Source organism: Talpa occidentalis, unplaced genomic scaffold (assembly GCF_014898055.3).
Source record: "Talpa occidentalis isolate TD23 unplaced genomic scaffold, MPIMG_talOcc4v2.1 talOcc4.5, whole genome shotgun sequence".
NCBI lineage: Eukaryota > Metazoa > Chordata > Mammalia > Eulipotyphla > Talpidae > Talpa > Talpa occidentalis.
In genome coordinates, this window is record NW_023604861.1 from 44,464,952 (window position 1) to 44,489,039 (window position 24,088).

The following is a 24,088-nucleotide window of genomic DNA, read 5'->3' on the forward strand; positions in this document are numbered from 1 at the left end:
TGACCAGCTAACACCCGAAGTTCTACAATAAGCAGTCATTTCTGTGTCCTGGTCTGCAGAAACATGCACACTTAGGTGGACCAGCATGGGATAAATCTTTTTTTTCCACCCCATCCCCATTTTTATCAATAGAGAAATCTCTCCAAAATTCAATAAATCTATTGCTAAATGTAGATTCCTGCTATAATGACCATCTTTGCATGGCAACTTTCGCACATTCTCTGAGTTATCTCAATCACAACGTTGTTGATGTCTTATTCACCTGTGACTAAGTGGGACTAAACTAGCTTTCCAAATGCCATCTATGGAGACAGAACTACTGCATCGCAGAATAAAGACCAGGCCTGGGACCTGGGCAGACATGTGCAGAACAGTGTTGGATGCAAAAGCAGTCACAAATACACATTAAAAATGTCCAGCAAATGGGAAGGTAAATTGGTCCAGACACTATGGAAAACTGTGTGGATTTTCCATAAAACACCAATGGATCTGCTATATGACCCAGCAATTCCACTCATAGGAATCTACTCCAAGGGCACAAAAACACTTAACTCGAAAGGAAACCTGCACCCCTATGTTTATTGCAGCACTATTTATAATGGTTAAGATATGGAAACAACCTAAATGCCCCCAAGTAGATGAATGGATCAAAATGGTGTGGTATATGTACACACTGGAAAACTATTCGGCAATCAAATAAGATAAACACATCATTGCAGCAACATAGAGCTAGAGGGGGTTATACTCAGTGAAATGTCAGAAGGAAAAAGATAAGTATTGGATGGTTTCACTTACATGTAGACTATAGAGAAACTGAAAAAAAGGTCAAGAAAAAAACAAAATTTGCAAGTGGGCCATAGATCTGAGGTACATGAAACAGGGAGGGGAGTGAGAGGGGTCAAAATAGGACAGGGAAGAGCAAAAGAGACTATGGTGATAGTCACAGGTACAACACCTGAGGGGTGTTCAAATATTGTGCAAAAATGAACAACAATATTATCAAATAAATAAATTTATATATGGAGGAAAAAATGTCCAGTATTGCTCTTTAAGTTCTTTTACTTCTAATGATCCAATGTATTGGGGGATTCAATAATTCTCTTAAAGGCCCTACAAAAACAACTTCACACCTGGACTTTCAGGGTGCCAGAAAGTCTACACTTCTTTCCTCAGCCTCCCTAAGGATTTAAGAGTGACTCATTGAGAAATGAGCAGTAGAATCTGGGTATTGCTGGATGACATCCAACTTGTAACTCAATTTCATAATGGGTGTTCCTGGTCACTGGTTCTCAGCTGGCTCAGAGATCCACCACAGCTGGAAGCAGGGAAGAAAGGGGAATCAAACTGAAAAGTCAACAAGTCACTGATAATGAAGCAGAAAAGCGATTACCCAAGATCTGCTAGGAAGTTCTTAAAAAACTAATCCCTGCTCAGCATGTGAAATATCACTATTCAAATTACATGATCTACACAATACATTTTTTTAAAATCTACCTTCAAGTGTTTCTATTATTGCTCAAATGGGTTAAATAAAACCGACTTTCAAAAAAAATTACAATTTTCATACTATTTTTAAAAGAAATGTAATGAGCCGTTAGAGATAGTTAGTTGCTGACATTAACTTCATAAATATGTGGGGTTGGTCTCCAAAAAGGGTCAGAAACTTTTCTCCATGTGCTCAAAGTAGAACTCTTTTCACCTTAAAATGGGAACTAGAGGTCAATTGTGGGTCCGTGAGCCTTGGGAGGTCTGTCCCCTTTCTTAAAGAATGCAGATTGTTTTGAGTTGAGAGCAGGGAGGGCCTTGGAGGCTGAGGAGAAGTTTTTTCCTTGTTGGAGTCCTTAGCCCTTCCTAATCAAAGACAGTGTTAGTCTCTAAGCTTCTACCCTTTTCCTAATGGAGGAAGCAATCACAGCTCCCCCTTTTTACAACATAAAGGATTTTAGTTTTGTGTCTCATCCATATATAAATTTATCAGTATACATGTCTCTATCTGAGAAGCTCATTTGTATTCTTAGAGTAAATATGAGGCAACCCCCTCCTTGTTTGTCATGTCAGGTCCCCCCTCTCCGTCCTTGAAACCTCATACCCCTAAACGCAGAATAAAAAAAACAACTTCCAGCCACTCATTATTGTTTAGAATTTATAACCATGTAAATTCTCCATGCATATGCTATTAAATTGATTTTCCTTTGCTAACTTATCTGATACTATTTTGATCACTGCTCTCGCCTGAGAAGAACCCAAAGGGGTGGGGAATTTTCCCCTGTGCCTCAACAAGTAACAGGGAATTTTATAAAGGGATCTTGCTGGCAAATAGAGAAAGCTGATATTAAACTAAGCCACAATTCAAAAAATAAATTTATTCAAGTGATCCTGGAAATCCAGTCTGAGGATGTTTTATCAGCCAACTGCTTAACACCAAACCCGCCTCCACTCACCTCCTGACATCACAAGGAAACACTGTCTCTTCCCGCCCCCTCCGCAGTATTTCATAAAAAATGCTGCAACCCTGTTTGTAAAGCAGTGGGCAGTGACTATGTTCCTGACTAGATTTCTCGTAGAATTAAAACACCACTTAGAGGGAACAAGAAGTCCTTTGCTTGCTTCCTAACAAATGACAAATGGTATTTATAAAAGATTTTTTAAAATTATTAATTATCAGTCCCGAACAACAAAAACAAGAAGGGAAAAAAAAGGCACATGGGATTTAACATCCATAAAAATAACAGAGAACCAATTATTTTTAGTCAACACAGGCGGTTTAGGCATTAGCTAAATGCTAATTAGATGTTTTACTTCCTGAAGAGTTTATTTTCCTCATCCTCTCCTTCCTGTGCCCAGGATGCAAACAGTCACCAAAAATCCCCATTTAGGTAATCCAGTCAGCCTTTCTGTAATTTCCTGGGCCATTTACTCCCTTTATCCCACTAATGCATTTCCTCACCTGTTCTGAGTATTTGTCAGCAAAGCTTGAGATTTAACTGGTCTTGCTTGCTCTGCAGAGCCCTTGGGAGTGTTGTTGACTCCCCAATTGTTCTCCTAAGAACTCTCCTTGTTGTCTAAACTATTTGTGGGCTTTAGGCCTTAGCCAAAGTTCTTCCCTACACAAGATTAAACACATTCAATTAATTTCTTTTATAGACCAGACTAGTTTCCATTAAGGTGTTTCTGGCTGGAAATCCTCTTTCTCAATTAGGCTTTTCTTTTCTGAACCATATCAAAACAGTTAACAGCTTTCATGAATTCCTTTGCCGTTATTTGCTCTGAAGTTGTCAGATTGTTTGGCTTCTTGCTCCTTTAGGGGAGGGCATGGTTTCTGTGTTTGCGCCATTGTCTTGCAATATTAGGGATCGAAAAGATAACAAATGCACAGGCTGCTATTTCTAGTTTTTTGGGTTTGGCATGCCACTATGTCTCTTTCCTGGGATCTCTGTCTTCCTGGCAGACCTCCTCCTCCCCACCCCCTCACAGTCTCTCCCATGACGCTACAGCTTTCCAGGCACTCTGATAAAGATGAAATTGGAAGTAGAAGCATTTGGGTGACTCTCAACATCTTGGTTCTGAGGAAAGAGGCCTGGAATTAGAAGATGAGGGTACAACGTCTTTAGTTGGGTGACATGGGGCAGGTGTCACCTCTCTGAGGCTGAGTTCTCTCTTCTGCATAGGGGAAAGCTTTCATTTGCAGCATGTGGTTATAATGGTTATGAGAAAAATAAAATGGGATATAATTTCTACTAAGCCCAAAGTATTAAAAACAAGGTATGGGTCTTCTCGAGATTAAAAGAGACTTAATATAGAGATCAAGTGTTATATATGAACTTTCCCAAGATCATAACACAAACACCAATAAAACTCTAATAAGATTTGACAACCCAGAAGAGCTATTTATGGACTGAATTGATAAGAAGGAATTACTGTTAATTTACTGATGTGTTAACAGGCATCGGAGATACAGTGTTTATATGTAGTAACATAAACAAGTATATTAGGTATTAGGCATAATGCTATAACATATAATGTGCTATTATGGCTACATCCTGAAGTCTAGGATTTGCTTTTTATGTTTCAGCAAAGAAAAAACAGGGGCAAAAATGTTCTAGGTGAAAACTGTGGCAAAGTCTTTCTAAGTGTTGAATCTAGGCAATGTGTATGTGGGAGTTCAGTGTGTTAGTCTTTCAAATATTGTGTATGTTGAGTATCTGAATAATTATAAAACCTTTTAAAATGAATGTGTTAAGGGGAGCCTCAGCTGACTTTTCATAGTGGGGAAAAATCAGAAACTATGAAGTGATACCAGAGAGCCAGTCTGGAGTGGGGAAGCACTTGCCCTCAGGACTGTAGGTCCCTTTAGGGCAAGGGGATGTCCTTGTTCCTGGCTTAGTCCCAATATTTCTGTATAAAACCAATCAACACCGAGTGCAAGGGGCAAGGGCATCAGCCACAAGAGATCCAGACTTGGTGAGGGGAGCTGAGGAGGGCATGGGGAGACAGGAGGCGATATTCACAGCAGTAAGAAGAGGGAAGGGAGCCAAAATCTGTACTTGGTTGTACAGGTAGTGGGAAAACACCAAAGGTTTTAGGCCAGCAGGAGGCAAAACCAGGGCTGTGTGTCAGGAAAAGAATGTTTGCAGCCCAGTGGAGATTGGCATACAAGGGGAAAGCAGCTCAGCAGGGAGACTGGTTGGCATCATAGAGTGGAAAGACTAGGGAATGGCCAGAAAGGTGGAAGGTGACCTGTTTATGTGGAGACACCTGAGACCTGGCATCCAGCTGAGACCAGGTAGCTGAAGATGAAGAAAACAAGATGAAACTGACAGCACGAGTTTAATCCCCAGCTGGCCAGCGAGAAACCCACATGGTGCAGCAGACCTCTCCTGTCTCGCCCAGTGCTCCCCTCAGCAGTGTATTTCAGTCAGTCTGCCTGTTCTGTTCCCCACTCTGTCTCTGGTGAATCCTCTCACTCCTCACACCTCTGGCCTGTACCCCAGCTCTTGTATGAATAAACAAGATGAGCCTGAGTGGGAGTCTGAGGTATGGGTACCCTAAGGGAAATGTGGAGCTTGGGAGACAGCCTGGCTGGGTACACCCTTTTCTTTGTAAACAGATAGTTAAAGTATCAATTTAAAGGCTATATTGGGAAACTGTCCAGATTTGAGCTCTCCCCCATACCCACAATCCCAAACTCGTGTGGCTCACCTAGACTGCTCTGCTGTGTTTGGGGTTCAGCTGGACCTCTGCCCTTTGGCCCACCCTGGGGTGGGGGATAGGGGAATGCACACAGATGAAGTACACCAGAGTTCACATCTGCTGTACTCACACTGAGCTCTCCAAATGCTCTGGGAAAGAACTACAAGTGTTAAAATGGCCAGTGAAAATTAATTGTTACTTAGCTTCTAAGTTAGGAGATATATGCTTGATATACATTTAGTATGTATTATTTCATTTAAACCTCAAAGCAAATTTATAATGGGAAAACTGAAGTTCAGAGACGTTAATAACCCAGCCAAGGTCATACAGTCAAATGAATGGCAGGCCTTGGAGCCCAACTTTGGTTCATCTGTCTCTACAATCTGTGCTCTTACCTCTGCTTTATGACACAGCAATGGAAAAAATGTAGCTGGAATTGAAATAAATCTTAACCAGGTGTTGAAAGCAGACATTTGCCACCTGGCCTGGAGACGTTTGCCAAAATGATGCCATAATTCCCTATCGTTTTAGCTAATAAAAAGCTAATAGATATTTTAGGGGGAAAGTGTGGGAAGGGGTGGGAGGGAAACAGATATGCATTTCCAACAGCCAATACTTAGGGAAAAAAGTATTTCCTGAAGTGATATGAAGTTTATTGGGAAAATAATATATAATAAAGCCATAGCGTCTCTTGTGTTGGGGCTTGCTTATACTCATCTGTGATTCAGCAGTTGTAACAATTTTGACTTGGGGGTATGACAATATTGAACAGCTTTTTAAATGCTATTTTGAAGATCAGAGGATTTCTGTTTAAAAATCAAAGCATAATGGATATTTTTTAGTTCAGCTCACAACTCAAAATGAATTGGGAAGTATTTTTTTGTAATATAATTGGTTTTAAAAATAGGAGAGAGCTGCCTGGAGTGGAGGAATCATCTTTCCCTTGTTTGAAAATCTTGCCTATGGGTTTCAGGCTCAGTCCTCTAGCTTTTCAGCAGATAACACCCCATTAAGAGTCCCAGATTCCCAGCCAGGAGGTTTGGATCAGTGCCTTGCCTATGCAGAGGTAGACTTAATGAAATGAAAGCTGGGTGAGCACAGGCTGGGCACCCAGACAGAGAAGTGAGTCAAATTTCCCTCCTGAATTCCCAAGAGGCAGACAGGGTGACTATATAACTCCCTCTGCACAGACTCAGTCCCAGGGTCACAGAGTACAGGCGTCAGCATTCACAGAGAACATAAAACCAACGGGGAGATTTGCTGATGGCTCACCACCAGCTTAAGGTCAGTCACATGGCTCCCTTTACCAGGCGCATATAGAAAGACATACTCAGGGAAAGCACTTAAGGGAAAGAGAATCCCCCACCTTGCAGGGGCAGCCACCAAAACTCCTTGACCTTGAAACTGGAGAAAATCAGTTTAGGTCTATTTCCCTCCCCCATTCCACCAATTTTAATGACTAGAAAGGTCTAGAACAAACAAGGATCTCCTTGTTTATTCAGACTAAGTATAACTAAAAAACTAGGTGTTTTCATCAAATGTATTCATTTGCCTTCTTGCATGCCATCATGTCTAAAGCATCAGCATACCCCCTATCCCATAACCAAGAAAGAAAAACAATTTAAGGGAAAGAAAATATTTGTCATTTTACAAGATATTTTAGGCATTTGTTTAAATTGTATTTGTAAAAGTAGGTGGCTATGGGTAGGCTTTCTTCCTTCAGAAAAAAAAAGTTGTATGAATTACACTTTAGGAATAGAGGAGGAAAATTACCAAAATACTAAAAAAGGGGTGCCTCCACTTAGTTCCTCATTTTTTAGACAGTACCAAAAACCAAGATGCATGATAGACATTATGCTATACAGAGAACAGCAGGATTATCTCTGGGTGCCTGTTACTGGGAAAGAAGGTTTGTGGGAAGGTATTTCTAACAATCCAAATATTAACATGTCTAGTGTCCATAAGATTTACAAACAACATGTCAAGAAAAATGCTCCATCAAGAAAAGACATTTTTTTAAAAAAAGATAAACTAAAATCAAGACTTTCCATTCATTACCTTAAGCATTTTCTTATTTCCCTATGCTTTCTGAATATCTAAATCTCTGGTCTCACCCTTTCTCATTATCAGCTTGTTTTATCAAAGTCATGAGAACAGGCTTATTTATGCATAAATTACATAGGCTAATTTTGAAAGATAAGATTTTCTAATAAGAAAGGGTGGAAGCAAGTTACTGAAGTTTGAATGTTTACCAAAATTGTGTATAAGTTTGGGGTTTGGATAAGCTCGAGAAAATGCTGAAGCACTTTACAGAATGAATCAAGGGCACTTAGAATGACGCTTAGAATCTCTACCTACCATTTTGAATTGAAATTGTAAGATTTGGCTCAGAAGAATTTTTTTTAAGATTAATGCATATGTTACTGCACTATTTCTTATGAGTACATTCCTAAGAAAAACTGCTAGGACATTTGCCAGTCACCTGGACTCGGGTTTTATGACTTGGCAGAATGTCCTCTAACAGTACCTTAAGGCTTTCAGAACTGAGCTGAGTAACCTTATTGTGGTTAGGGGTGCTGAGGACACCTGGGGTGCAGAGGCTTTGCTGGCACCTAAGGGAGGATGGACCTGGGGCTGTTGGGAGGAAATGCTTCTAGCTGTTCACCCTAGCATGGGGAGGGGGATGTTAGTGCCCTAACTGTCTCTGCATCTATGATTCTGTTTGCTCTATCCCTAGCCATGAGATAATTGACCCTCTCACCAAAGCCTGCATCTCTCATCATCCTCTGTGGCCACTTCTGAACATGTGCTAACATGCCAGGCGCAAGCACTTCCCACTGATAATGCAGAACCTTCCCTCCCTCCCCTCTCTGCAACCTCAAAGGACTTCACCATTTTCAGTAGGTTAGTCAACAGATACTTAGGAAGTATCCCCTATGTGCCAGACGAACAACTTAAGAGAGATGTATGAGCATAAAACATCTGATGGAAGCTGGGAGATAAGGAAGGGGAGGTGCGAGGAGAGACAAAAGAAATCAGGGTCTCCAGAGGGAGTCTACAAAAATCTTCAGCAGGAAAATCAGAGTTGAGAAATCTCTAACCCACCCCTCCCTCTCACCTGCCGCACCCTCACCAACACCTGAGTGAGTGCACAGGCATCCAAGCAAGTGTGAAAGAAGCAAACAAAGATGATAAAGGAACATTGTGAAGGAGCTCTCTGGAGGCCAAGCAGGACAGAATCATTTCTCACAGAGAGCAGACGCCCCCATTATCTAGTTAGCACATGGACAACCAAGAAAATCTGGGAGCAATTAGGAGGGAGGGAAAAACATATGAGGGGGGCGGTGCTGAGATGTTGGGAAGCATGGAGTTCCCAAACTACCTTCTGTTAGGAACACAAAGGTGATGTAAGTCACCTTTGTAGAGGAGAAGGAAGCCGTCGATCCAGTGGCACATGCATGCACACTTCACACAGTGTCACAGCAGCAACTAAGTTGTGCCCTTTACAAGGCGACCAGAGCAAGTTTTTAAATGTAGATGGTAGGAAACCACACTTAAATTCTAATCATCTTCTGAGGTCCATTAGGACACTTTAAAGCAAAGCAAATATTTAAAGCTCTTTGGTCAGCACCAAGCAAGGATGGGCTTACCACCCTTTTGAAGGCTGACAGCCCACAACTTCCTTCAACATCCAGGCTCTCCTACTGAAAACTGGGGGGTGACATCCTGTACTCCTGCTATGGGCCAGGCAGTGTGATATGCTGCTGCATTTATTATTTCATAAACCCTACACCCTTCAAAAAGATTAGTCTTGTATAAGAGATGAAAAGACAATCTCATTCTAGGAAATATCTTGCCCAAGGTCACACAGCTAATCAGTGGTTAAGACAGAATTCAAATGCAGTTACCAGATCTTTGTGAAATAGTCACACCAGTCCTTCCAAACCGAGTGGGGTTTCTTCCTGCACACAATCTGACTTGTGCCTTTGCATAGGCTATTTTGTCTGCCATAAATACATTCTCACTATTTCTATCAAGTCCTTCACGTCCCCCAGACCCTGTCTGTCTTTTATTCCAATGTGAAGCCTTTGTTGAGCTCCCAAGCCAGATGGACTCTGGGGTTGCTACCTCTTCTAAATGTACCCCGTGCTCCTGCCCCCTTGTGAAAAGTCCATGCCTGTTTTAAGAACTTCATGTGTCTGGGCCTCCCTGGTGGCACAAGGGATTAAGACGCAACCTATGAAGCTGTCCGCAACCTCTGCAGCACGGGTTCAATCCCCGGCCAGGGAGGGCACACATGCACAGTAGATCTCTACTGCCTCTCCCACTGCTCCCCTCAGCAGTGTATTTCAGTCAATCTGCATGTTCTGTTCCCCACTCTGCCTCTGGTGAATCCTCTCACCCCCCCCCACCTCTGGCCTGTATCCCAGCTCTTGTATGCATAAATAAATCTTTAAAAAAAAAAAAAAAGAACTTCATGTGCCTAAAGGAGATCCCCAACCCTTACAGATCAAGCATGTTAACATGCATTCTTATGCTTCCTTATATGCAATGCTTTCCTGTCAAATGTTTGAAAGGACTTTTAGAATTTGGGTTCAGAATTCTCGTTTTACTTAGCAATTATGATCTCTCATCAACACTGTGTATACATGAGAATTCTTGCGCTATCAGAAAGTTTGTAAGTTTTTCAAAAATGATGAAACCTGCTTATCATGGTTGTCTTATTAAGGCTGGTATGCATCTTGTAGTTTTTTTTTTTTTTTAAGAGCTTTTAAAATTTTATTTTGTTGATATTTTGAATTCTTTTTAAATGCTTCTCGTTTTAAAATATAATTTATTTTATATAATTCTTACATCATTTTCATTTTTGCACAATGTATGCATTTTCATTTTGGTTATAGTCCCCACACAATTCCCACCACCCTTGTTTTGATCCTAATCCCTCCTTTCCTCCCCCCACCCCCCATAATGTGTCTCTGGTTTCTGGTGCTTGTTGATTTTGAGCATCTTGTAGTTTTAAATATTAATTTCATTTTGCAGAGGTTTCCCCCTATTTTTAGAATGCATGAATTTTTTTTTCACGTCTCAAAAGATTTTGTAGCTCCTTGAAAATCTAGTAGGCGCTAAGCCCTGTGCCTTAGAATCTGAAGGCCCCAATAGCCCCATGGCTACCTTGGCCAAGTGCTGACTCATGCAGTGGCTATACAGAGATCGGCTTTCACCCCAGGCCTTACTACCACATACTCACAATTTTAAGCCTACCGAAGAGGGATTTTTATCTTGTTGACTGATTTTTTTTTTTTTTTTAAGGTAACTAGTTCAGCAATCATACAAGGAATGCTAATTGATTTGCTTCTTAAATAATAAAGCATAATGAACACAAAACCCACAACTTCAACAATATACTCTATAACCCTATTTCCTAATATCTATAGTTATTTGAAATTATACTCATAGCATTTCTGAAATGTTTGAATTCCTTAAAAAGTTGGTTTGGGGCCTCCCCGGTGGCGCAGCGGTTGAGCGCTGGGTTGCGAAGCTGCCGCAGCCTCTGCAGCTCCGGTTGGATCCCCGGCTGCTCCCCGGCCACCGGAGGAGGATCCCACATGGTGCGCAGACCTCTCCTGCCACCCGCTGCTCCCCTCAGCAGTGTACTTCGGTCCTTCTGCCTGCTCTGCTCCCCGCTCTGGCTCTGGTGAATTCTCTCACCCTCCCGCACTTCTGACTATCCAGGGCTTGTATAAAATAAATTAAATAAATAAATCTTTAAAAAAAAAAAAAGTTGGTTTGTCTTCATTACTTTAAAAGATGTTATAGACAGGGCCTCCCCGGTGGCGCAGCGGTTGAGTGCTGGGTTGCGAAGCTGCCCGCAGCCTCTGCGGCGCCGGTTCGATCCCCGGCTGCTCCCCGGCCACCAGAGGAGGGTCCCACATGGCGCGCAGACCTCTCCTGCCACCCGCTGCTCCCCTCAGCAGTGTACTTCGGTCCTTCTGCCTGCTCTGCTCCCCGCTCTGGCTCTGGTGAATTCTCTCACCCTCCCACGCTTCTGACTGTACTCAGTGCATGTATAAACAAAATAAACAAACAAATAAAATAAATAAATAAATAAAACATGCCTCTATAAAATTAAAAAAAAAAGATGTTATAGACAGACTATAAACAAAATACATAGTAGGTATGTCTAGAAATATTTAACTTCTAGATTTTTGCTTCATTAGCAGTTAGCTACATATTTCCTCCTATGGTAGGAGGACTTAGGAGAGTTGAACTCATAATTTTCAGGCATTCTATGTCTATACAGCAATGCCTCCTCATTATACTGTGAATCATTTTGGGGCCCATTTCCTTTGGTAAATTTTAGCCAAATGTACTCTAATAACATTTTAGCATATGTTACTGAACAAAAAGTACTCATATGCCCAAGCATTAGGTACGAAGGAGAGGCAACTGATGTTTCATGGAATGTTTCATGGAGAAGGTGCTACAAATTTATTTCTGTGAATAAGCCAGTGGCTCACAAGGAATTGGGTTTTTGGAAAAGTCATGACATATGCCAAAATGTGTTATGACTTTTTCAACAACCCAATACTTCCTCAACACCAGCAGAAAATAACAACTCACCAAAAACATAAACAAAAACAAAACCATTATAATTAAAGTAGACTGTAATAAGATTTATAGAATAATCTGGAACATGCATTTTTTAGCCTGTAAACCCTCACTGCAGACACATATCTTTTTATATAGTAATTGGGCCCAATATCAAAAGTTTTAACTTTTAAATACTCTTTGGCAATACTACTAAGTATGAACTTATCTACCTTAAGATAATAATGCTAATATTTCTATTTTCTGCATGTGGGTAGTTTTGCCCACATCCAGACCCAATAGAGAATCCAGTTTTATCTCCCCAGTGATCCAGAAAGTCCAATTTCATGTTTCTAAGAAGAGGGTGCAACTGAGATCTTACAATGACTATATTCTCAGAGAATAAGTAATGAAAATAAATAAAACTGAGCAACCATGCAAACAAGGAAAAGTGACAAAGGAAAAAGTTAACACAGGGAAACAGGCCATGAGAATATTTGGCTGGAGTTGCCCCACCTCTTTCCATTGCTCTCCCGAAGCATCGCCTTCCCCATCACTCTGGACTTAGTTTCAAGCTCTTGCACCTCCTCCAGCAATGTTTTTTTACAGGTATGCTTGGCCCTGTTTCACAAAAAGACAAACAGAACATGACATAGAAACTTAACATAGTTGTAATAAAGATTATGGCTCCCCCCTTGGGCCACCAGGAGACCCTCTGACAGAGGAGGAGGAGGCCTGGGACATCACAGGACATTCAGTTCTCCTGCATGCAAGAGTTCCACCTTCTTAAGCTGGGGAGCTTCCCAAGCACAGTAGAACATGCTGGAATCATGAACATCAGAAGTCACCACCTCTATAGAAAACACTGCTTGTTGCTGAAAGCCTGTAGATCTGGCAGGAGACCCCAGTCACTCAGACCAAAAATGGGGGCTCATGGAGATTCATGGGTTGGTCTCAATAGCTTTTCACTGCAGCACACGGAAACCCCAACATGCTTTAATTCCTCCCCCCTAGTGTAATCAGGAAGCCCAGGATGAGTAGTTTCCTCGCTTTTTAGTGTGAAAAAAGCCATTGCCCAACAGGAGTGGGGTTTAATATGCTACAATTCACTCTCCTCATGCCAAAACCCTGACCTGAAATTTGGTGTCAACACAAATAATCAAGCATAACTTTTCCATTCTTCCCTCGCAGAAACTGGCATTAAGGCCCTCTTTCAGCCCTCAATGGCATACAACTGACAAAATAACAAGCAAGCAGTTCTCTCCACTACAAGTTAAACCTCAGCCTACACACTTTATTCTCCTTAAATTATAGGAGTGCCTCCCTGGTGGCGCAGCGGTTGAGCGCTGGGTTGCAAAGCTGCCCACAGCCTCTGCAGCACTGGTTCAATTCCCGGCTGCTCCCTGGCCACTGGAGGAGGGTCCCACATGGCGCGCAGACCTCTCCTGCCGCCCGCTGCTCCCCTCAGCAGTGTACTTCGGTCCTTCTGCCTGCTCTGCTCCCCGCTCTGGCTCTGGTGAATTCTCTCACCCTCCCAAGCTTCTGACTGTACCCAGTGCTTGCATAAATAAAGCAATCTTTAAATAAATAAATAAATAAATAAATTATAGAAGGAACCATCTATACTCTTCTGTGATAAACTAAGAGGAATACCTTACAGTGTTCAAATAATTGGCTGATTTCAAGACCTTTCTAAAGTTGAGATTTCAGAGTTTGAAAACAATGCCCATGAAGAAAAGTCATTTAATAAGATACAGGTTAGAAAAAAGAAAAGAAAAACTAAAAAGAGAAAGGCTCATAACCAATAATACAGGGCTGGTTTACTTATGATGAAAAGCTTTACATTCATTTCATTTCAATATAAATACATGTGAGGATCCCACTAACGACCAGGTCTCAAGGCAGACTAAGAACAAAAACTGAGGATATCTGTATGGAAGTGAAAATAAGTGTAATGGGAGCATCCTGAAGTTTGAGATGTTTTAGTGGAATCACGGATTCCTGCTGACCCTCCACCTTGAAGGAAAGAGTCTGTTAAGATAATGCCCAGTCATCTCCCGACACTCCAAGTTAATCTGTAATGGAGTATCAGGACTACGACACTGTATATGTGCCTGTCATTTCTTTTCCCCAAAGTAAACAAGGGAACTGAACCACACAGGTTTTAACACATAATACCTTAATTACATCAAACAGAGTCCTGAGGCTCAGTAGTGATAAAATACTCAGTTCAAAGCAAAGACTGTGGAATTTTAATTTAAACAATAAATGAGAAAAATTTTAACATTTTGCTGGAAAGGAGAGAGTAGAAAAGAATGTTAAAATGACACCAGTCAATATTATTGGATATGTTTGGCCCCAAACTCTGCATTTTATCTCATGTGTTTATGGGGCCATTTTGATAACAAGTCATCTGAGAGACAAGCCCCAAGTCAGTCAGATCCACCCCAGATACACAGGACCCATGAGGACATGTCTGGCTACCCCTGGAGAATGTGCATGTTTTCCTGCTGTTCCAGGACTGTCCTTCTCCTTCCTGCTATCCTTCCTGTCTCCTTATGCCCCCACTCTTCAATGAGCAATCTCCAAAACAGCCCCCAGCGTTTTCTCTGGGCTAGCCAAGAAGGGCCACACAAAGAAGCAGGTTTGCACTAGGAAGTCTAGTCACTGGGTCACTGGAAATCTACAGTTTAAGTCCAGTAAAAAAGAATTTGACCCCTTACACTGAAGCTGCCAGTTTTTACTCATTCACAATATTGCCTTGGAGGAAATGATCACAGTGTCTGATGCTACCGGGCACTGTTCCTGTGGAAGAAACTGCAAGAGTTACTTAGCAATTTTATGGTGTAACCTCTATGAGAACTGTGAATTGCAACACTGAGGATTAGCCTTTTACTCTTTCAGCACATAGCACTTGAGTAGGAGCAGTGAGGTAAGCAACATAAAATTGTTTTTTCAAAATCTACCTAGGGAAGTCTTAATTAGATAAACAATTCCAAAATCTCCCCTGTCAATTTAACTAAAAGCTAATAAGGGTTTAAGAACCAGCCTTTAAGCGTTAGCCACTGGCATGCAATTGAGGTCTCATGTTTTGAGTCACAGCTCGGACAGTGAGCCCATTATTTGGGGATGGTTTATCCCCAATAGTCCTAGCTTGTTTCACCTACCCCCACATTCCACGTGGAGAAACCAGGAGATCACAGAAGAGGCAGGGTGGGGGCTCAACCACAAACAGAGTGAGAGCCCATAGAGAGCTGTTACATACGCCCAGGGGACCTCCAGGTTATTAGAGACTTAAAATGAAGAGATGGGCTTAAAATCTTGAACTTTCCTTCTTTTTGTATTCTGAAACTTTTCCCCTGGATTTTTTTTTTTTTTTTGCATGGAAGTGTTGCAACTTAGACAAATGTTAAATTCTTAATGTGAATGAAAATGGTAATACGATGTGCTTCAAAAGAAATTAGTTTAGTTAGAAAGTTTTATTTTTTTCAGAAATCAAGACCCATTTGTATACAGAAATTTCTTATTACCTTTTCTTTCCATTTAACTGCCTATCTGGGATTACAATAAGGAAATGAAGTCATTCTGGAATTGCTGAAAGTATTGTGTGATGACTGGGAAAGCATGGGAGATACAGGCGGATAAAAGGAGATTGGGTCCTGTGTTCAGTGACCTTGGGCTTTATATTATTTTTACAAAGCACTACTAATGAATTTCTCCTAGATGAGAATAAGTACATGGCAGCTTACCTAAGAATGCTGTCATAGGTAAACATTTTGGAAGATTGTGAGCTAAAAGATATTAAAATAGTTCTGGGCAATTTAAACTTCATGCTTCTAATAAAAACACTCATTAGCCAGGTATCACATATAATCAATCAATTATTTTAATAAAAGATGTGTTAGTTTGGTCCCTCATGAAAATTCTGGTTAACAGGATGGATAACAGAGTAGGTGTTTTATGGCATCCAAATCTGACTTAAGATAGTCTAATAATGGATCTTCATCCAGAAACTTGAGTTTCATGGAAAAAGTGACCGAATTGCCTCATGTTGTTTTTGTTCTTACTCTTTAATAGTCCATGTCCTGAAATGGAAGAAAGACTCAGGGAAGAAAAGGGGAAAATGCAGAAAGACAAGCAACTCATTTTCTCAATTGCTTTTAGAAATATATGTGAAAAGGAAGGCCTGCATTGTGCTAGAACTTAAAAGCTCCTTCAAAACAGAGCTAACTACCAAAATTCAACTCAAAAAATCCTTATTGTCCCAAGATGAGATTAAAAACTCAACAGTACCATGGAAGATTCCTAACATTGCAATATTGCCATCACAGAGCAAATTCTTCAGTTGCTCCTTAATTTCAACTCAATTTAAAATTCTTCTTAGAAGTCCAGGGTGTATCACAGCACATCATGTTTCAATCAACACTTGGCAATTGGAACCGAGTGATGGGTGGTTGCGGACAATCAAGATCAATATTCTTGTGCAGTGTGCAGGAAGACAAAACAGAACACATTTTACAAAGCTGAAGTTCAGGAAGAGAAAACATGGTTCAGCATTGTGGCCTATCAGAGAGAAGCAACTCATACATGTTTTTTCTTTTTGGCAAAAGCCTCCAAATTTATTTGACTCAGCAACACATATATCAGGCTGGCAGTGTAATGTGATAAAACATGGGTCCTGTGATCAGAAGGAAAATGGCCAAATAGATTTACAAAATTCTTGTTTTTAAGGATAAAGGTGACTCTAGCATAGATATTATGAGTATATTACAATTTGAACTTAGAGTTTGGGTAGATATTGTAAGTAAGAGTGAATATACACCATTCTCTCTGCTCCTGTTAGGGTGAACAGGATGTCCTAAAGCTAATTCCATACAGGCTTTGTGGACTCCACCCCTACCCCAGGCCAAAGCCAAAGACACTGGGAACTCCAAATCCCATCACCACCAAAGGGAAGGTGGCTGGGACCTGAGGGTGGGGTTAAGCAGCCAGGTTGGTATAAAGCCAGACACGTGGGCTTTGGAGGGGTTCCCCCATTTTGACTCTCTGCCAGCTCGCAGCGTCCGGCCAGCTCGGAGAGTGCTTTTTGGATTTCCAGGTCGGTGGATCGGGTAGGACGCATTAAAGACTTTATTTCCCTATTTTCTCCCTGAGTTGTACATTTTCCTTATTTCCTTTTCCCTTGTAAATAAACCTTTTATTAACCTTTTGTGTGTGCCTGCAGTGGAGTATTAATAAGTCCCTTGTAAGCGCGTGGGTGAGGACCCACAGCCAGGCAACCCGTTCCATATCGGGGCTGCCCTATAACACTCCCTCAAATAATGCAGGAGGAACATGCATTTCACGAAGCGCCTGGGAATTCAGAAGTGACCTTTCATGTTCAGCCCAAGTCAGGGGCTGACTACTTCTGGGAGAGGCTATCTTGTGGGCTGTGGTGCCGGGTGGTGGGAAGGACACCACCATGGCCCAATCTCTGCTCAGTCCCATCAGCACCTTCTTCACAGGGCCCTCTGCTCCTACCAGGCTGGCAAGCTTCTTGGAAAGGAAGTAACATTCACTCTTTCCATCTCGTACAGTTGGAAGCAGTGCCATTTGACTTATCCTTGTTAAAATGTAAATGGCGCTAATTTACAGTGCTGTAGAAATCAAAAACAAAACCTGGTTGAGGGAATAGATAAGTTGATTAATGTTGACCTGGAACTTTTCCTTGGAACATATTGGAAAATATCCAGAAAATAGACAAGGAAGCAAAGATGTCATCTGCAAACATGTGCTTTGAAATGGTAGAAAGATACAGCTACTAAAGTCTCACTTGGCAAATAGTGTTTGTGAAACTTTTTCCATCACATTAATTAAAGATAGTTGAATTAAAATAGGCTATAATTAATTGATAATCAAATTACCATTCTTAACCCAAGACTATATCAAACTAACCTAATTATTCTAACTAACCTAAAACTAATTTGGTTATCTTAAAAAAAATTGAAGAAGTTCAGCAAGTAATAGATGGTACCATAATTGGGCTATGTGCTGTAAGAAACTAATGTTTTCTTTTGATATATTTATTAGGTTAAGAAAAACTTCTTTCCTGGCTATAATCATTTTATTTCTAAGGATTCTGATTTTGCTATTTACAGAACACAGTTTTAGCAGATAAAAATGGAAGTGGTGGTAAGTCAAAGGATTTAAGATGTTGGAAGTATTTAATTTATACTAACAATTGGAAAATTTAGTGAACAGAAGGAAAAAAACAACAAAATATGTGCTATAAAATTTCTTTCTCTCCCTTTCCCTGCGTTAGGTATCATTGGTTGTCAAGATAATGCCAAAATGAAGACTTTTCAAATGACATCTTAACTGTCAGGCAAGAAAAATTCTCACTGAATGTGGGAGGAAGGGAGAGAGAAAAATGAAATCTGATGTCTTTTCCTGGAAGGTTTGGATTAAAGTGTGAATTCTCTACCTCAGGGCCTCAAAATAATTATGCTTTGCCCAAAGTAAAGCCAATCTAGGAATCTCAATTTTTAGGGAAATTGGCAAATATTTGCAGGTGGAATCAACCCTGCTCAACACAAAATTAATATCATTCCTTTGGAGTATCCCATCCTTTCCTTATGTGTGAAATTAACATTTCTATTATCTTGGAACTTAGTTGCTTCTTTTACATTGTACACAAGTTATTTGTGAAATAATGTATTTGAAACACACCTAAAATTAATCATTAATTATTTCACTTTAACCTACATTAATTTTACCTTTTTTGATTATTTTTTCTCATATATTTTTAAAGTAACAGTCTTGAAGAGCACATTTGAAAGATTCCTACCATGAATTATTTGGAAAAATGAGGAACACATCATTCTTATCATCTGAAATGAATTAAGCATGGGATTTAATGTTAAGCTGTATTTATATCACTTAGCATTGATCTTTAGAGATATAGAGAATGAAGTTTGAGTCAACTTACTAAACCTGGAACAGCTTTGTACTTAAAATCTCTTCTTTATGATGAGTCATATACAAGCAATATCCCTACTGACCTTCACGGAATCTCTCTTGGGATGAAGCACAGGTTAAAGAAAAAAACTAACCCAATATCCTTTACATTCTTTGTTTGTAGATGTCAGGATATCTGCTTTTTGAGACATTCCAAAGTACTTAATAACATGGAGCACAGCTCACATGACAATAGTGGGACAGATGGGCAAGACTTAAGAGTGCCTCTTTCCCTCTTCACTTACGCTCTCCAGGCCACATCTTCTATCAAACATGCAGTAGGAACCAGAAATAATCCCAGCCAGAAGTGTGCGGAGCTCAGGACCATAGTTGCCTGCAAGAAACAGAAATGACATGTGTATAAATGCTTTACCCCAAAAAACATCTTTTAATGAAAAGCAACAGAAAGCATTGCATTCAAGTTTAAATATTACACCCAAGAAGAATGTCATGAGATGCTGAAGAGATGATCTCTTTCCAGAGTCTCCATCAGCTCTTATTTCCTGCTTTTATAGGTGCTTCCACCCCCTTTTCCATTATAATGTTGTCCTACATTCCTACTATAGAGAAGGGCTGGAGTTGCCAGACTCTTACAGGACAAACTTCACTCCACTGGGATTCTTTATTTCACTTATCCATCAGTTCACGTTCCTTTGCTGCTAATTGTTCCTTGGAATTAGTGTCTTGCACAAGTCTATGACTCTCAACATCCAGAAGAAGATGATGAAGAAGAAGAGATAAAGTCCTGCCTTCAAGGACCTTAAAAATGTAAATACAATTTACATTACACATGGAGTATGATCTATATCACAATCATATTCCACTAATGGGATTCAACAAAAGGCAGGTGACTGGAAAGATATCTGTGAAGAGGATAGAGTGTGGAGCCTGCCTGGAACAGACTTCAACAGATCTCAAGGGAGTGAGGAAAGGGCCATTCCAGGTGGACAGATGAATGATGAGCAAGAGCAGGGAGAGGTGCAGTCCCTGATAAGAATTCCTTGTTCCTGAGATGCTCAGATAGTGATCGTTGTGGGGAAACAATTAAAGGGTTCTAAAGAACAGAGGTGCAGGACCAAGTTAGACTTCAATGAGTGAACCTCTGAAAACAGAACTTAGGGCAAAAAGGAAAGAGAGGGAAGAATTTGCTCTGAACACAAATGGGGGCTGGGAATACAAAGTGTTTACAGTGTAGTGTCTAGAGAGCAATGCCAGGAGCATGGAGCTAGCTGCCTGGCAACTGGCAATTGTCCTAGGACGAGTTATTCAGAAAAGGGACCAAAATTAAAGTATGACAGAATCCTTCATGTTTCTTCAGTTTTTTTTTTTTTTTTTTTTTTCTGGAGATCTCATCATTTGCTCCTACTGGAATAGATATGTTTTGCTAAAAGTCATTACAAAGTGGAGTCAGGTTTACAGAAGGAGTGAGAGCAGAGGGGTTAAGGCTCAAACTACCTTAGAGACCCTGCAGGGACTTGGAACCAAGGGTGCCCCAGAGCAATCTTCTTACTGGTATACAGTAAGCGTGGCCCAAGTCTAGCCTGGCATTCAAGTTCCAGCTCACTCTCTGATTTCCATTTTCTGCTCCAGTGGACCAACCACACAGGAAAACCTTTGTTACTCCACCTAACTCAATTCAAGCTGGGCTGCCTCTCAGTTTCTGTCCTCATAGCTTCTCCAACAGCACACCCCAATTAGGGGGAAGCCATAGCTTGCTGATCTGGCTAAGTCCATGCCTAACCTCATCTGTTTTGTCTCTGAACCCTATCACATACCCTGTGTGGCACTTGAAATTTTATGACAGTAAAACTGAGAAGTGAGATTTGGTGTCTCATTTGAACCCCAACCCTGGCATTGAAGGACTTGCTTTCCTTTTCTAAAAAGGGAGCACTAGTTTTCTGAAAAGCAAATTAATTGTTGCCTTTCTTTTAAAAAATGTTTAAACTTTAATTTTGGAGTTATAGTTTTGCTCCTTCACATGTGAACATGTTCCACTAACTCTCCACCAAATCACCTGTGCCAGTACCCCATCTGCTCCCTTCTTGATCCTCTCCTCCCTAGCTCCTGCTCCCTCAAGCAACTATTAAGTTCTTTCACTAAGCCCAAGATTTATTCCTGCTGTTATGTTTTTGGTTATTTATATTACACAGATGAGTGAAACCATTCAATATCTTTCACTTTCTGACTTATTTCACTTAACATAATCACCTCAAGGTTCATCCATTTTGTCCCAAAAGCCGTTATTTCATCTTTTTAACAGCTGTGTAGTTATCCATTGAGTATATACCCCACAGTTCCCTATGCATTTGTTTGTTGGAGGGCACTTATGTTGTTTCCATGACTTGGCAATTGTAGACAGTGCTGCTATGAACTTAGGTGGAGATAATCTTTTCATATTAGAGTTTTCATAATTTTAGTTTAAATAACTAATATAGGTATTACTGGATCATATGAAATTTCCATTGTTATATACTTAAGAGAAGTCCGTACTATTTTCCATAGTGGTTGCACCTACTTGGATTTCCACCAATTGTGGATGAAGAGATCCTTTTTCTCCATGTCCTTACCAACATTTGTTGTTTCCATTCTTTTTGATATGGGCCATTCTCACAGGGGTGAGGTGATATCTCATTGTGGTTTTGGTTTGCATTTCTTTTATAATAAGTGATATTGAACGATTGGTACTTTGTAAATTTTGGAAATTAGTGCCTTGTAGGTGTGTGATGGGAAAATATTTTTTTCCCATTCTGGAGGTTGCTTTTTTGTTTTTGTGATGGTTTATTTGAGGAACAAAAACTTGATGTAGTCCTACTTGTTTATTTTTGCTTTAGTTTCTTTGCTATTGGAGTTGAGGCTCCAAATATTTTCTTGTGGGAGATATCCTCTAGCATGTCATCTATACTTTCTTCAAAATATCTTATAGTTTTGTTTCTTATATCCAGACCTATAATCCATTTTGAGTTATTTTTTGTGTATGGAGTTAAGTATGGATCTAGTCTTATTTTTTTGCATCTGGCCTTCCAGGTATCCCAAAGCCATTTGTTAAAGAGAATTTCTTTTCTCCATTGTGTAGCTGTGGCTCCCTGCCCATGTTTGTGTGTGTTTATCACTGGGCTTTCTATTCTGTTCTATTGTCTGGGTTTCTGTTTTTGTTCAAACCATACTGTTTTGATTACTGTTACTATGTAGGATAGTTTGAAGTCAGAAAATATAATACCTCCATTTTTTTCCTCTTTCTTCTTAGCTTTAATTACTCAGGGCCTTTTGTGGTTCCCTATAAATTTTATAATTGTTTGTTCAGTTTCTTTGAAAAAGGTCATTGTGGGTCCTCCCCTGGTGGCGCAGGCGGTTGACTGCAGCGCTGTGAGGCTGTCTGCAGCCTCTGCAGCGCGGGTTCGATCCCGGCCTGCTGCAAGAGTCCCACATGGCACAGCAGACCTCTCCTGTCACACCCGCTGCTCTCCTCAGCAGTGTATTTCATCAGTCTGCCTGTTCTGTTCCCCGCCCTGTCTCTGGTGAATCCTCTCACCCTCCCGCACATCTGGCCTGTACCCTGGTTCTTGTATAAATAAATCAATCAATCTTTTTTTTAAAAAAGAAAAAGGTCATTGTGATGTTGATAGGTATTCCACTGACTCTGTGAATTGCTTTAGATAATACGACCATTTTAATGATGTTTCTTCTTCTACTCTACAAGCATAGGATATAAAAGAACAATTTGAAAATTTAAAAATATGTAGACACATTTTGTCCCATGAGTTACATCTCTCAAAATTCATCCCAATGAAACAAGTAAGTAAATGTGTAAAAAAGCAAGTATAAGAATATTTGCTAGAGTGGTAAATTATCTAAGAAATAGTTGTCAAAGATGAGGATTTACTAAATGCATTGTGCTATCTATGTACAATGGACTCTTAAGCAGCAATTAAACTGACACAGGACTATAGTTGTTGGCATACAGATATGTCAGGTTATATTGCTAAGGAAAAATATGAGTACTGAGACAACATTTTATAGGGGGTCTACTACAGCATGAAAAGTATGAAAAACGAAGCACAATTGATCCAAGTCTCAACTTTAAACTTGAGATGTTATTTCCAGGAGCAGTCTACCCACATCTTTGTGTTATTTGTTAAGCATTACATTGTGTTAACATGCCTATATGGAATTTGCTTTGGGACATCCTTTTCCCCCTAACACTATCTTGATATTTCCTCATGTAAGAAACAAAACAGAGCCTCCCTGGGGACATGAGGGGTTAAGAAGCAACCTATGAAGCTCTCCACAGCCACTGCAGCACAAGTTCGATCCCCAGCCAGGGAGCTACCCACATGGTGCAGCAGACTTCTCCTGTCTCACCTGCTGCTACCCTCAGCAGTGTATTTCAGTAGATCTACCTGTTTTGTTCCCCACTTTGTCTCTGGTGAATCTTCTCACCCCCCACATCTGTGGCCTGTGCCCCAGTTTTTGTATGCACAAATAAATAAATCTTTAAAAACAAATAAAAAACAAAACAAAACATCATCCCAGGTCTTCAGAAGTAGTGGAGTAGCCCAGACTTGATAGACCTGAGATTGTCAACCCCTTTGCATATGTATCTGCATGCTTATGGTCAGTAAAAAATGGGAACAGTATATCAGAAGGATATAATATGATTGCTGATGTTTATTTTTCATATCTCTTTGGCTATTTCTACTTCCTGATTTTTTTCTACAGAAAACATACTATTTACATGAAAGGAAAATTTATAAATATTGTTGATTTTTAAAATCTGAACCTGTGATGATATCCTAAATAGAAGTAATTTTAGAGGTGTATCTTCAGATTTTTCTGTAGACTACCAGTTGGCAGGAACCACAAACTGAAGATATAAAATCATTGTTTCTGCTGATGACAAATGGCTTCTCTAACCCTGAGAACTGGCCTCACATGTACAAGGCAGCAACTCAGATGGCCTGACTGGAGTGACTATGGGAAAGATTATCTCCCCAGTTTTCCTACTTGAAATTAATAAAGGTGTAGACAGTGGGAATTACACAATAAAATAAGCATAACAAGTAGGAGATATTTTACCTCTCAAAAGTTCTTATCAATCACTCCTTGGATATTTAGAATACCTTTGAAAATGTTAATATAACCTGGAAAATTTGTATATTCTAAATTAGAGTACCTATGTTTTATAGTATATAACACCATATGATAAACAAGATACAACATCCTGGATCTTCACTCTCAAGTGAAGATTTGACAAATAGGTCAATTCATATGAAAACCAAGAACATTTTCACAATAAATTTGAATGCTTTTTTCCTAA

General features: G+C 40.2%; 1 protein-coding gene across 3 annotated transcripts in view; it reads right to left on the reverse strand.

Annotated features, from left to right (window-relative positions):
• Window positions 1–24,088, reverse strand: part of ATP8A2 (ATPase phospholipid transporting 8A2) — a 591,448-nt gene that overhangs the window by 31,510 nt on the left and 535,850 nt on the right. For all 3 annotated transcript variants that reach the window (XM_037527049.2, XM_054701459.1, XM_054701458.1), the window contains exons 34-35: window positions 19,020–19,108; window positions 12,295–12,399 (exon numbers count right to left, since the gene is read on the reverse strand). In XM_037527049.2, coding sequence (XP_037382946.1) covers window positions 12,295–12,399; window positions 19,020–19,108 — 194 coding nt within the window. The remainder of the gene's footprint in view (window positions 1–12,294; window positions 12,400–19,019; window positions 19,109–24,088) is intronic.